The sequence below is a fragment of the Clytia hemisphaerica genome, unplaced genomic scaffold (genome assembly GCF_902728285.1).
Source record: "Clytia hemisphaerica strain Z4C2 unplaced genomic scaffold, Clytia hemisphaerica genome assembly, whole genome shotgun sequence".
Classification (NCBI taxonomy): domain Eukaryota; kingdom Metazoa; phylum Cnidaria; class Hydrozoa; order Leptothecata; family Clytiidae; genus Clytia; species Clytia hemisphaerica.
This window is the reverse complement of record NW_027103900.1, coordinates 546,770-562,047: the sequence shown is the minus strand read 5'-3', so window position 1 is coordinate 562,047 and position 15,278 is coordinate 546,770. Positions and strand designations below refer to the sequence as shown.

The 15,278-nt window shown below is 35.5% G+C and overlaps 1 protein-coding gene across 1 annotated transcript in view; it reads left to right on the top strand.

Moving 5' to 3' along the window:
- Positions 1-4: 4 nt before the first annotated feature.
- Positions 5-15,278, top strand: part of LOC136808804 (serine/threonine-protein kinase 11-interacting protein-like) — a 37,141-nt gene continuing 21,867 nt past the window's right edge. The window contains exons 1-19 of the mRNA XM_067065348.1: positions 5-214; positions 518-607; positions 1,048-1,160; positions 1,304-1,378; positions 1,623-1,718; positions 2,062-2,172; positions 2,449-2,514; positions 2,657-2,786; positions 3,019-3,122; positions 3,764-3,853; positions 4,845-4,886; positions 5,053-5,187; positions 5,615-5,723; positions 7,440-7,526; positions 7,780-7,842; positions 8,357-8,511; positions 9,055-9,175; positions 10,007-10,134; positions 11,430-11,648. Coding sequence (XP_066921449.1) covers positions 118-214; positions 518-607; positions 1,048-1,160; positions 1,304-1,378; positions 1,623-1,718; positions 2,062-2,172; positions 2,449-2,514; positions 2,657-2,786; positions 3,019-3,122; positions 3,764-3,853; positions 4,845-4,886; positions 5,053-5,187; positions 5,615-5,723; positions 7,440-7,526; positions 7,780-7,842; positions 8,357-8,511; positions 9,055-9,175; positions 10,007-10,134; positions 11,430-11,648 — 2,031 coding nt within the window. The 5' untranslated portion in view covers positions 5-117. The remainder of the gene's footprint in view (positions 215-517; positions 608-1,047; positions 1,161-1,303; positions 1,379-1,622; positions 1,719-2,061; positions 2,173-2,448; positions 2,515-2,656; positions 2,787-3,018; positions 3,123-3,763; positions 3,854-4,844; positions 4,887-5,052; positions 5,188-5,614; positions 5,724-7,439; positions 7,527-7,779; positions 7,843-8,356; positions 8,512-9,054; positions 9,176-10,006; positions 10,135-11,429; positions 11,649-15,278) is intronic.

Sequence of the window (15,278 nt, the reverse complement as noted above, 5' to 3'; positions counted from 1 at the left end):
CTTCAGACAAAATCAACAGAGCCAAATTTTAAGTGAATGATATTAAACAAATGGTGTTGTTATACCCATGACTGTCTGTCTAAAAGTTCATTAGATCATTGATGGGAATTTCAACTAATGAACTTCTTTCGCCGGAAGAAAAAGCCAGAGGATGTCCAGAAGTCACAAAATGAACACTTACTTAATGAATTATGCACCGTGCTGAAAACTCATGGTAAGTGCTCTGTTATTTCATGACATACTGATACAAGGGCTACAACTGACACATCTTGAAAGGTCTACTAGCTGCCACTGATGAAATCATTGCCTCGCTCACGGTCAAATATATAGATAATATAATAGATATAAAAATACAATAAATCTTGTGCTTTGTTTTCAACACTAAAATTAGGTTTTAGGTTACTGATTAACCAGTCATCAGACCAACCAGTCCTTGTAATACTGATAATACTAGTTCCTTAATCTTCTGCTGTCGTATCTATTAAAACTCTTCTCATTTTTCGATTCTACTTTCCAGGAGAAGCAATACTACGTGGAAAAACTAAACTTACTTTGACTACTCCAATTTTGGCAACATTAAACTTTTACTTTCAAAAAATAACAGAAGGTAAGTCCCAATCACCCTCACGATAATTCTGATATTTATAATATATTATAATTACATCTATCCACAGACGCATGTTTCGTCCTTCCCAGGACTCATCAGTGCGGCTCAGGTGAGCGAGCATAGACTGCTGTTGTCACCAGAGTGCTCAAAACACTAAATACTGAGCTTTGCATAATATATTATAATTAGGTAGTTCTTAACTTTTTGTCATATAAGGATCTTTAACTTGAGTTTTCTACTGAAAAGCAGAATTAGCGTATCAAAGATTCATCAGTAAAAAGTAAATGTATTTTGTAAATACATAGGTTTTTAAATCCCTAGCAACGTGTCTGGATTAATTTGATATTTTTGATGTGGACAGGTATTTGCAATGAACACCTATTAGCCACTGTAGCTTGAGTGGTTTTAAGTTAACTTTACCAGCGTTTTCTTGATTGAAGGTGTCAACGAGGCATGTTTTCAAGTGGCAAATAATGAACAAGAAAAAGATGCAAATGTCTTACAAACAGTTTTATTCATTTTTGATTTCATTCAAAAAGTACTGAGTTTGAAGGTATATATTTTTTTCTTTTTGTTATCCTTCAAATCATCATCAATATTCTACTTGATCTTTACTTTGCTTTGTGAAATAAAATTCATCTCTAAGAAACTGACTAGTTTTCTTTATTAACAAATACATAATTTTGTCTCATTCAGTTAACTTCTGGTAAAGTTGCAACACAATGCCCTCTACTGACCCTAGAATATTTCAAAGCTCTGCAGATCCTAGAGGTAATTTACAATAACTAAATAGTTATTTTATTTAATTTCCATTTCTATTTGTCAATTTTTAGATCCTACCATTACACATTTTTACATACGATTTTACTTTTTAACATTGACATTAAATACTATGCAACTTGAATAGCTTTTGGTGATTTTTTTTACTATCCTATTCGAGAGATGTCTTGTAAATTGGTACATTCCCATTTATGTTTTTTAAATATGTAGAATATTTTTGGGTTATTTTTTTTAGATCAGCAGAGTAAACATCTTTACTATCAAAGGTTTGCACCTTATTAGAAGACAAATCAAGTCTTTGAAATGTTTTCATGCAACCTACGCAATTAATGTAAGTCTGTTTGAGTTGTGTAATAATTGGCAACTATTTAGCCTACTAAAGGAAATAACACTACCAGACATCAAAACAAAATTGACTTGTTTTTTTGCTTTATAAGACCATGGTTGAAATTGCGGGGACTTTTCTTTGAACAGAGAATTTTCCAATTTTGTGTAAATTTTATAAAATGTCTCATTCTATTGAAGAGGTAAGGCAGCTAATGTAGCATTTACCCACAAATTTTACCATGGTGATGGAAGGATCCATAAAAGAAAGTTAATGCAATTCCCAAATCTGGCAAGAAAAAGTCAAAATGTTTTCTTGGTCACAAATATTATTGATTTTGTTTATTCAGGACATTGTCTTAGCTTTTGGGCGCAATGGGGAAGATTATCAGACAATTCCATTGCTGGAGACTTTGGACATCAGCTACAATCAAGTCACCAAACTAAGCGATGATGCTTTTGTAATAATTTTTGAATGTTTTTTAGAAATAAGGTGCTCTATTTCACAATTACATGATTATAATATTCAAATACTTTTTGTTATATAATGAACTAAGCTATTCACAAGTGCTAAACAATATGTCATCTCATCTTGCCTACTAGAACTACCGTGAAACAAAGTTTGGAATCTTATATTTCATATAGTTTATATATAACCAATTATCACATAATTGTTTTCAAATTTAAAAATCGTTAACTATCTTTAATTAATCTTTTCATGAATTTTCTTGTTTTAGAAACTGCTACCTTCTTTGATTAACCTAGATGCAAGCTTTAATTCAATTGAAAATGCTGATACACAGGTTCGAAATGTTACATTTTACGTGTTTTACCTTAGAAAGCCAATTTAAAAGTCAAAATATCCCTTAGTGGTTTCTTATTACTTTATGCGATTTGAAATCTGTGATTTTTTTAAATACTTATTTTGCTGTCCTTTTTCCTTAGAGTATCCCAGCTGTTTCAGTGATCAACCTTGGGTACAATATGATCCACAATATTCCAATCTTCTCGGAATCTACATATCAAAGTTTGACTAAACTAATCATCAGGAACAATAACTTGACATCTCTGGAAGGTTAGCTTTTGCTTCGCATTTAACAATAAATATGTTCTTATCCTACAAATATTTTGGGAGATAAAAAAGTTTATAAACTCAAAGTTTTGTACCCTTTTTTATTTACACAGTCACACCTAGATTTTAGGTACCTCCTTTTGAAAAAGCCCCACTGAAAGCTGACTTCCAATGCCTCTTGTAGAGTAATCGAGGGCACACTATGCTATCTAGCAGCTTGTTTCTTTTTTTCTAGGACTGGAAAATTTTGTTTCTTTAATTTATCTTGACGTGACGGCAAATTGCATTGTCGATTTTAAAAATATTTCACAACTGGCTGCGTTGGAAAAACTTTGTGTTGTAAGTTCTGTTGTAATTCTTGATTTAAAGTGAAACATAATGTGCATCATTTTCGAAAAAAGAACGATGAATGCTGAGATAAATTTTAAAATGTTTTTAAACGATGGATAATGGGTAAATTTCAAGTTAAGAGGGATACCAATAAGGGATAATTAATGACCTTATACCAAATATGATGATAAAGGAAAGAGGCTAATGTCATGGCTAATGAATTTGAATATTGATACCATCAATCATCAACCAAAAGATTCATTTTGTCTAAACCTGATAACAAGTACAAAAACCTAGAGATCTTACGAGTTTTTGGCTTAAAATTCATATAAATTACAATAGCCAGCCAATAAGGTAAATGTGTTATGGCTTTTTCTTTTTGATGATATGGGAAAGTAATTGTGCTCTAACAAAATCCAATAATGTTATTAAGGGTTCTCCAAACAGTCTTGAAAAAGCCTGGAAAACTTAGAAAAAGCCTCTTTGTGAAAAAGTCAGGGGATCTCTTACCAGAGATCTTACCAGGATCTTCTTAGTCAGGGAACAGTATTTTGGGAAACTGTTGGGGATCTTGTTTTCGAAAATGGGAAGTAAGCGTATTAATTTTGTGGATTAAAAGATGGCATTTCTGATTATTGCTTTGATTGTAGATTCTAATGATGGAAAATCCAGTGTCATACAATGAAGGATATCGATTGCGTGTCATCAGGTCCATGTCTCCAATGAAGCGAAGTGCCAAGGTATATGGTTTGATTCTATTATTACTAGGTAGACTTGTTTTGATTTATTTTACTTAATTTGCAAACCTCAGATTGAGACTTCGTCCAATTCCTGATCTTCTCATACCATCACATTTCTCTTGTGCGTTTTTCATCTTTTGCAATTGGAAGACAAGTCTCCTAATGATATCTTGCTATCTTTTCGCTGATCTACCTCGTCTTTTTACAGCTTTGGAATCATATTTCATGCACTTTTTTACTGGACTTTCCTCTTTCAATCTTGCATCATTAGCGAACCAAGACAAAAACAAAACAAAAGGGAGAGAAAAGGGTGTTTATCTGAGATTGGGTTTACAAGAAAATAGTCAAGTTTAACCCTTTAAGTGCCAATTTCGAGTATATTGGTCATGCTATGTAGGAGGGCGAAGTCCTCCTGTAATGCCTAGTTAGAGTTAGAAATCGTAATTTTTGGTTTAACTCGTAGGAACTGGATTGAACTTCATGGTCAAGCAAAAAAAAAACCATCAAAAGTGGGTCTTTCCAGCGAGGTTTTAAGCCAAAAAGTCAAAAAAATGCACAAATTTAACAAAATTCACTTTTTTAAGATTTTCACCGTTTTTTGTGATCCAAGAACCTCCAAATCTGGCCCCGCTTTACTTGATTCTGTCCTCTAGCCAATTAATTTGAAGTTTTTCTATCATTCAGGCAGGCCTGCGAAGGCCTCTAAAAGAAGGAAAAGACTCTAAGCTATCCAACGAACTATAAATAAACGAGCTTCTAACTTTTTCTAGATCCGGAGATATAAGCCTTTAAAGTTTGAACTAGTGATTTTCTTTAAAAACTGACCGTGGAACTTAAAGGGTTAAGGCTTTCATTTTCAAAAGATCACCGGTGAGCACTGTTAACAATCAAGGGTTTTGGTAACAGTCAACTGGTTCCAAAGGTGTCAATAGTAGTGAAAATTTGCTCAAGTCAGTTGTAAGTATCTTTCAATGATTATCATTTTTTGTAGGTTGTCATTGATGGTTTTGCGTTGAATTCTGCTGAGCTATGTGTAAGTTTAAAAATCTGATTTAAGATCCATTAAAAGATTTTCCTTTTTTTTAAATAAAAATCAAAAGTTACAGACTTCCGAAGTGGGCCATGTAGGGATTTTTATCGACTTTTTTTTTTGTTTGCTTCGTTGAGTTTAGTTAAACTTTTCATTCGTTTATTCACAGCATCTTGGCGCAAACGTTCAACCTGTTTCATTGACTTCTTACTTGAACCACCGACCGTTGAGTCCACAAAATTCACCAGACATCAATGCATCCATGGTGTCCACACCCAACCAAAGAAGTACCCCTAGAATCGAGGTATATACTTCATGATATTTGCCAGTCACCCAAGATTTCAAGACTCATCTTGTCTTTCAAACAATCAACCACTAAAACAGCTTGAAAGATTAAACGCACTAACCTTTACATAGACCCTGGGGGTAGTTTCTGAATCGTGGCCAAACAAATCTTTCAGTTTTTTTGGGGTATGTGAAAAGAGGTATGTGATACGGTTATTACGCCTGGTTATGTTTTTTAAGTTTATTTATCCCTGCTCTTTTCTTTCCTGTTCTTTCAAGTATTTTACAGGTTTTTTTTGTCCCTTTTGTGCTCTTGCTTCAAATTTAGAATTATCTTTCATTATTTGATTTTTTCCATCCAATTTTCATAAAATACCGTTGATTTAACCCAAGCCAGTTCGATTACAAAGAACGCTGTGAATTTAACCCCTCAATTCACATTTCAGAGGCGAAAAGCTAGAAATGCGATCATTGGAGATGCGAGTAAAGAACACCGTATTTCCAGAGATCAAAGCAGTTGCGCCTCGTCATCTACTGGAGGATCGATAATGATCAGTAAGCATAACCGTGTTTCGTTTCTCCGGTTGTAGCTTGGAGAAAGCTCCTGTTGCTTGTTTTATTAGACTATATTCTTTCGTTTAAAAAAAGATTTTGCATGAAATTTGGATATTAGTATAAACAAAAATGTCATTTTGTGGATTAATTTAAGCACGATATATAAAATATTTCTGCATCTTAAAAGTTTTATTTTTACATAAGTGTTCCCGTTTCATATCAGACACATATTTCTTATCAGGACAGTGTCTCCCTATTGTTTGTTTTATTAGGCTGATATTAGCAAAAAAATGTTTTTCTTTTCCTCTTTCTGACCAATATTGCTCCACATCTGTGTCAATTCAATGTGAAAAAGCTTGGAGATTAAAACTGATGAGTAAGCAAACGATATCTTTTTTTGAACAAAACCTTTAAAAAGAAGATGGTAGGGGTAGGGGTCTATAATAACCTCTAAAATATTCCTTATCCTGCTCCAGTGCAGTGCCAAAATCGAGATTTCCTCTATGGTGACCATTTGTATGATAGATAGATAGATATGCCCTCCGATGCATCGGAATGGGTCCTACCCACGGTGGAGTAGGAATCACAGCGCAGGCAGACATTGCAACCCTGCAGATGCGAGCTGCCGAGCCATGGTGTATACCACGACACTCGAACTACACGGGAGAACAGATGTCCTCGCAGGTGTAGAACCTCCTGAGTGTCACGACACACCACAATGTCTGAAATATCTACCCATACTCTTGTATCAGAGTTATGGTACCCAATTCCCCTCACATGGCATGGGTTGACCCGGGCGAAGGAGCATTCACTTGCCAAGTGAATCGTAGTGACACGGTGGGTATCGAACTCGAGCCTCCTGGACAGAAGTCAAGCACGATAACCACTACACCACTACGCCTACACCATTTGTATGAAGTTTAATGTATTTTGCTTAGCCAGTATGAAATTTTGAAAAAGAATTAGGTAGCTCCGTTTTACCATTAAGGCTTCCTTTCCAGGTATATTTTCCACTCCTGAAAGTTGAAAGGCTCTAATACAATCAGAAAAAAAGTTATCTTACATAGAAAATTAATGCTGTAGACAACCAGACCTACCCCCCAAAAGACCCCCATTTACGACTTTTGGACGATTTTAGAAAAGTCATAACTTTTGAACCTTTTGAGCTAATGGTCTGAAATTTTCAACATTTCATCATCTAATTATGTAGAACATGAATGCCAAATTTCGGCAATGGAAATGTCATGGGTCAGATGTCATCATGTCAAGTTGACAAGCCTAAACTCACTAGTTCTGCATGATTTTGTGACCAGTTTTTGACCTCAAAACTGCTTTAACTGCTTCTGAAATTGACTCTAGTTGCTTTATTTTATTAGTTAACCATGAATTAGCATCAATACCCTCCAGCTATTACCATTAAAATGTTTTAATAATGATAGAACATCAAAAATCAAAATTTTCTGGGTTTTAGACCCTTTTTGTCAGTTTTTGGTCCGGCAATTCCTGAAAAATGCATGAAATGGAAATTTTTTTTCAGATTATTGTTATTCAGGTAGAAATGCATAAAAAAAACTCTAGCACAGTAGGATTTGAAGATAGTGCTTGAAAAATGGTGGTTTACCCCCACCCTTATACGGATAGATCATTCGATGGTTTTGAAAATTAGTTTATTCCTCCACTCAAAAAAATAACCTTTTATACAACAACTTTTCGCAGGGAGTTCAAGTAGCATGAGACGATCAGCGATGAGTCCTGCTTCAATCTCAGCCTCTACCTCTTTCCAGTCGCTCTCAAGTGCCGGATGTAAGTCTATTTCTTTCAACTCTTATCATAATTTATGTACTATGCTTTATAATTTTCATCCTAGCGACACTGAGAGAAATTAGCCATTCTCTGAATTAAAAGCTACTATCTTTTGTTGAATTCCTTTATTAACCACTAAGTCACGGCCTGATATGTTATGATGTTATCTTATATTGTTTTTCAATAATGCTATAGGTCACCCAGGAGGCTTAAAAAGCAAATATTCCTTGACTTGACTCTTTTCTTGTTTAAGTGTCCGTCCATGGACCTGAATTTGATTACGAATACTCGGACAAAGAAGAACATAGACATTCAGGTATCTTTTCGTTTGTTTTCATTTGTCTTAAATTATTTATCAGTTAACACAAGGTTCAAGGCCTAGAAATATAAAACATTTACAGAACATTCACAATCAAAATTACACATCAAATAATGCTGAAAACATTTAACAGTTTAAAGTGAATCTTTTGATCGTTTTATTTCTTACCTCGTAAACAGTGTTCTTTGTCTTGGAAAGATCGAAGTTAAGGTCTCCTGAAAACGAAACACTAGTTCACTGATTGTATTTTTTGCCTCGTAAACAGTTCTTCGTCTTGGAAAGGTCGAAGTTAAGGTCCCCTGAAAACCAAACTCTAATTTACTGATGATGGCCCTTGAATTAGATAAGGCCGAAACTTTTCAAATATAAATTTTATGTTTTAACAATAATACGATAAAGCCTATGTTATTAGTCATTAAGTCATTTTACAAACCTCTGGTGAAATCAACCTATATGATATCAAAAATCTATTCCCTTATGAAATAAAAATGTTATCTAACCTATGTACCAGGTTTCAACAGTAAAACGTCTCTGGAGAATGTCAGTCAAGATTTGTCGGCAACATTGAGCAATTGCGACATTCTTTCCTCAAGTTCCATAAGCATTGTTTCCACCAACGAAGAGAGTAGTGATGTATACCAATCGGTACCAATGACTCTTTCAAAGGTAATTACAATGGACCCACACTCATTCGAACTTCCTTTATTCGAAACTTTCTATAATTCGAACTAGTTGTCAGTTCCCGTCGTGGAGCGACCTTTGTAAAATGTTTTCTATAATTTGAATTTCTCTTTATTTCGGAACAAATTGGATATTCGTTCGAGTTCGCATCAGCGAGAGTCAAACCAAGTTCTGATGTTCTTGAACTCTCTCGTGATATTGACAATCTAAGACAACAACAAAAAACAAAAACAGCAATAACCCGGAACTGAACACTATTGCTCTGATATAACCATTTCTACTTTCTAATCACCATCTTTGTCTAATCCCCAATACCACTATCAGGCTGATAGTCAAACAGCAGTAAGGTCTTCAAACTGAACGCTGTATTATTAGAGGTTCCTAATAATAAACAGAGAAAACTTTAGATCTAGTTGCAGTACTTTTATGAAATACGGGGCTAAAACAGACTAAAAAATCAGAATGGAATGGAATTTTAGGAAGATTGGTTCTAAATCCATAATATGTATTTTTGTTATTTACTTACAGGTGGTCGACCAATTGAACGAGGGCGTTGAGGGTGACGAGAGGGGCGGAACGTTGACTAGCGTCAAATCTGATGAATATGTAAATCAAGAAAGCAGTGATGGTGAGAGTTCAGATGATGGAGGTATTAATCCCTTTGCTTTGCTTTGTTGTGTTTTAGGTGGAAAGAGTTGAGAGTCTTAAGCAAAGGGGAATAGACGATATCGCGTTTAGATAAATGCAATGCATTCTGGTTTCTCGGGGACTCTCAAAGGAATTATAATGTCGATTATATAATGATCTGGAATAGATTATAATTCCTTTGAGGGTCCCCGAGAAACCAGAATGCATTGCATTTATCTAAACGCGATATCGTCTATTGAGGGAAATTTTTCTTAACGGGGTCCACGGTCAGTTTCTTCAGCTATCTAAGAACTGAACGGAACATAGGAAGCTGTTGAATTCGAACCGCAAACCTCTGGTTTGAGGTGGTAATGTCTTGACCACTCGGTCATAGCTCCTTTAAATTCCTCTACATTATAAAAAGACCTTCACACTCAAATCGAAATCTAAATCCTCACCTTTTAATAATTTACCGTCGTTTGGAGGTAAGTGTCCACTACCACTTTTCTAGCGGGTAAAAATCTGGGTAGTTGAAAGATAAGCTTCGGAAAGTTAGGGAGTTTTCTCAATCAACACAAGATTTTACTTACCTTTAGAAGAACGCCTTCCCAATCTCATACTTGATGTCCCGGGAAAAAGTGGAAATTTTACAGAAAAGTTGGTGGGATATAGTCCGGAAAGTGGAATTTTACCCCCCCCCCGCCCAACAACTGGTGCTGTTTTGAATTTCAATTTACACACTTTAAAGGTTTATCCAAAGATCGCTAATCGCAAAATAAACAATTTGCTTTGAACCTTTGTGTAAACAATAAAATCTCAAAATAAATGATTTCATTAATAATTTTCTTCTCAGATGAAAGTGTGTTTTTGGTGGAAAGCATCCAAAAAGATTCGAAAGACGCCTTTGGAAGTGCAGACACTGAAAATATTTTTGTTATCGTGAAAGGACACAATTTGATTGAAAAATCTGATAGTGGAAAGGTAAATCTAAACAATGTATTAAGAGCGTCATTTAGACAAAGTCACAAAGGTCTTTTGATATTTAGCAACAATTTCAACCTTGTTTGGAGAAGGTAGGTGAAGCAGGGTTCCCCTAAATTTTCTCAGAGTTGTGGCTGTCTAGAAAGTTCATAAATAAGTTACTACTTTATTTTGGAGACGCAATTTAGAATTATTTTCCAGTAATTTAGTCCTCCGAGTCCATAGTCTCCTTATAAATGCCAAATTTCCTTCTTCTGGAAAGATCATTATTTTCCCTTTAATTTTATTTTCCATTTTTCCGCAGTATCAGAATCATAGAATTATTATCAGATAGAATGAATTCATGCTTTTTTCCTCAAAATGAAGCGTGTCTGTAAGGGGTCCCTTAGTTGCAATGGGAATTCAATTGCACGTGTGCAATGATAATGTCATTTCTTTGTTCTTATCGTATTTTAATTGCATATTTTCTCATGCTTGATTGGATTTTTTGAATTCTCAAAAAATTAGGCACATAATTTGATTATTTTCGAATAGAAATTTCGGGCACTTCTGTCCCCTCAATGCAAATAAGAATTACATATTTGAAATCAGCTCATTTTATAGATTCACCAGTGTTGAAAACTATTTGAAAGCGCGCTTCTAAGAAAAGAAATTTGGGTGTCAAGTTTTCACCTAAATTAGTTATTCTTTCTATATAGACTAAAATTTATTTTTCAATTGTAGGAGTAAAATCGATAAAATCACTAAATTTCAGCTCTTAAAGGGACATAACAGTACTTGCGAAATTTGTAAACAAACTGTATGCAGCGGATACAAAATCAAAACAAATGTCACATGTCAAAATAAAAAATCAAACCAAATATGGCTAATTTTGATTGTTCAATTGTTTTACAAGTTTGTTTTGGACACGTGATTTTAATTGTTCTTTTTAATGACACGTGGTTCGCGCAATGTTTACATTTTACTACTGTAATGTCCCTTTAAAATTCCAGATTATAAGCTAAAATAGATTTGTAAATTTCAATCGTTTTCCAAAACTAAAAATTTCGAAAAAGAGATCCACGCATCAGATTTTGAGAAACTGTTTTTACGACCAATAATCACTTTTAATAAAGGGAATCTGAATAGATGATAAAGTAGCCCAAGTGAGATATTATTCTCTCTGATAACAGTTCACTGATCAGAATACTTCCTAAGTTCCCTTGTCAAAAAATTATTCTGCGCGTTTGTATCTAAAGCATACGTATGATAGTATTTGTGAGGCACAATAAACAAAGTTCTTTTTTCTTTTTTAGGTCAAATTCAAACTAGACATGCATTACCTGCGAGGACTGGAAACGGGTCCGAAAGGAGAACTGTCCGTTTCACTTTACTTTGACCTCATCCGACAAGATAGTAAAAGCCGAGAATACAAATTTCCTGAGGAAGAGCAGTTCGATTCATTTTTAGATGTTGTTCAACCCATCTATGTGAAAAATCACCAAAAGAAATTGGCTGAAATGAAATATTGCGAGGTATACTATATTTTGCTTTTCTTTGTTAAAAAAAAAAGTTATTTTCATGGAGATAATGTTTAGGAATAAATAGAAGCGACAGAAAGATCGGAGAACAATAATTCAAGAAAACCATAACGTAAATCAAGTAGATGATGTTGAAATAAAGACCAACGAAATCAGGATCTTTTATTGCAACGCCGACACGCTAACACCCGAGAAGAAGCGACAACTTGTGCTTGATGTAGAGAAACATCACCCCCACATCATTGCGATATGTGAGGTGAAACCAAAGCACGGTGGACTGCGAGAGCTACACGAACACGAGCTTAAACATTATAAATGTGTCAGTCATACGAACATGACCACTGGCATCGGTCGCGGGATAATTATTCTTGCTCATTCATCGATCAAACATTTAGTCACCGATGTCAACCAATCAATGAACCAAGTCAATTTCAATGAAGCATCCACAATCGAAATTCGTCTATCCGGAAACGATCTCCTGGTCTTCTCCTGTATCTATCGCTCCCCTACGAACAATGACACGTCAGCTGAAAATAACAACAAGTTGAATCATCTAATCAAAGATATCGCATCAAACAACAAATAATCTCATAAATGCTTTGTCGGGGTTAACTTTCCAACAATCAATTTGGAAAACTTGGACGACGCCACATCTCGAGGAAAGTAAAGAAGAAAAATTTCTTGAAGCCCTTCGTGACTCCTTTCTCCACCAAAGTGTAGACGAACCAACCAGATGCTGTGGGACTGACGACCCATCTTTAGTCGATCTCATTCTAACAGGTGAAGCTAACCAAGCTCTATGTCTAGAGTATCTCAGTCCTTTGTGTTTAAGCGATCATAGTTGCTTGACCTTCAGTATCAAATGTGATGCTGTATTGAAACCTAAATCAGAAAGTACGAGTACAAGTATGAGGACGCAGACTTTGAAGCAATGAAACAAGATCTCAACTCTGATGATTGTTTCAATTTCCCGAGATGGCTTATTCTAAGTCAACCTAGGAGCTTTGGCAGCTTTTCCGAAAGAAGATTTTGGATATACGAAACCGTTTTGTACCCATAAAGATCATCGGTGGTCAAAACTGGAAGAAGAAAGGCAAAATACCTATTGGAGTTCAACTTCGGAAAGAAATAGCAGAGAAGAGACGCCTCCATCGGAAATAGATGAAATCATCGCCCGAAGAAAAAGAATACAATCGAGCAAAATACCCCTGTAAGAAACAGAGTGAACAAATTGACGAGACAAGCTCACAGGAACTACGAACAAAGAATTTGTGATAACGCAAAGACCAAACCGAAGATCTTCTGGTCACATGTGCGTAACAAGATGAAATCTTCTAGTACAGTTTCATCACTACTTGAATCACCAAATGTCAAAACGTCGTTAAAGCATGAAGATCACGAAAAAGCCAATATACTTCAACGACAGTTCTGCAGTGTCATCACAAAAGAAGCAGTAGGTGAGCTTCCTGCATTTGAAAAGAGAACTGATTCATCCATCGGAGATATTCATATCTCTGGGGAGATGGTACAGAATCAATTGAAAGAGCTCAACCATAATAAGTCATTCGGTCCAGACGAATTACACCCTAGGATACTAGCTGCGGAATTATCTGACTATCTGTCTCTACCCTTAGCTGTAACCATGAACAAATCTTTAGTTGAAGGCTCATTACCACAAGATTAGAAGGTGGCACATGTCACACCTATCTATAAAAACAAGGGGCCTCAGAATTTGGCAGTCAATTATCGACCTGTTAGTTTGACATCGGTAGTGTGCAAATTAATGGAATCAATATTGAGGAAACACATCATGAAGCACCTTTCTGATCATAATCTTTTATCGAACAAACAATATGGCTTCATTAACAACCGTTCAACCGTGACACAGCTTTTGTACTATCTGGATAAATGTTATGAGAACATCTCGAAAGGAAACGTTATTGATAATATCTACTTCGATTTTGCTAATGCTTTCGACACTGTACCCTACCGTCGACTATGCAAGAAACTATCAGCATAATGGCATCAATGGTTCAATCTTAAAATGGATAACGTAATTTCTAACAGGTCGAACACAATCAGTAAAAGTGAACCAGTCCTTCTCGACTACAGACCCTGTAGTGAGTGGTATTCCACAGGGTAGTGTACTGGGACCAATACTGTTCGTGCTATACATCAATGATCTTCCTGAAAAGGTCATCTCATTGATCCTACTGTTTGCTGATAATACCAAAATCTTCAAAGAAGTCAACTGCATCGAAGACTCTGTTTCCCTTCAGAATGATATAGACACACTTGTAGAATGGTCGAAAGACTGGCTATTACTATTCCATCCTGAAAAGTGTCACGGTCTTACGTTAGGAAAGTTTGGAAACATCAAACATGCTCATCCATATTCTCTAGATGGACGCCAATTGGAACACGTCTTTGAAGAAAAAGATCTTGGAATCCTCATTGACTCAGAACTTACATTTGAAAAACTGCAAAGCAAGTCAAAAAAGCAAACGCGATACTTGGCATAATCAATCGAGGATTTGTAAACATGAGTTCACTACAAGTACATTTAAAACATTGTATTGTACGTTTGTTCGCCCGCATCTGGAGTACGCTCAGTCAGTATGGTCTCCGTTTTTACGTAAACACGTAAATCTGATTGAAGGAGTACAAAGACGGGCAACAAAACTTGTTCAAAAATGTCGTAATATGTCTTATGAAGAACGATTGCGCGAATTAGATCTTCCTACGCTCGAGTTTAGAAGACACTTTTGTGACATGGTCCAACTTTACAAGCACATCAACTATTACGAAAAAGATACCACCCCAAACAAGATAGCCCGTCGAACGCGACCTAACAGAAGGCACAACCTTGAGATGATTCCAAACTTTGGAAGCGATGGACTCCGTGGTGTACAAACGAATTCCTTCTTTTATCGAACTATACCAACCTGGAATAAATTGCCAAAAGATGTCGCTGAAGCAAAGACAGTCAAAGTCTTCAAAGAAAGACTCAACACTTCATGGAGTAAACACCCGAAAAGATTCAAAACAAGACAATTGTAAATTACGTATAATCACGATCAGTTCCAGAGGCCTTGTGCACCTAAAACTTTGTTACATTATAATAAAAGCTTGTCGCCCCGGGGGAAAGTACTTGGGCAAAAATGGGTACGGGGATGTGCTGCAGGTCAGGGTACCTTTTCTATGAGTAGGTAGGTAGGGTCGCAAAAACACCAAAATGAAAAATCAGTCCCCTCCTCGTAGGGTACCTTTTGGGGGAATTCTGGAAAAAAGTGGAAAATATTTTTTAAAAAAATTAGAATTTCAGTCCCATTCAGGGTCACATTTTTCGCAAATTTTGGCAAAATTGTAAAAAAAAACAGTCCCTACTACTGCGAATAGTTTAAAATTTCACAATTGCATAAAATAGCATTATTATAAAATTGTTAAAGTTTAATTATAATTCAATTATGACGTATTGCATTTCAATATCACTAAGATTTCGAGCAACACTCTGTTTCTCCGCCGAATCCAAATTTTTCTCAATTACTTCCTCATTCAAAGCAATATATCGATAAAGAAACGTGTTACGTAAACGTTGTTCGTGCGTACGTAATACCACGCCGT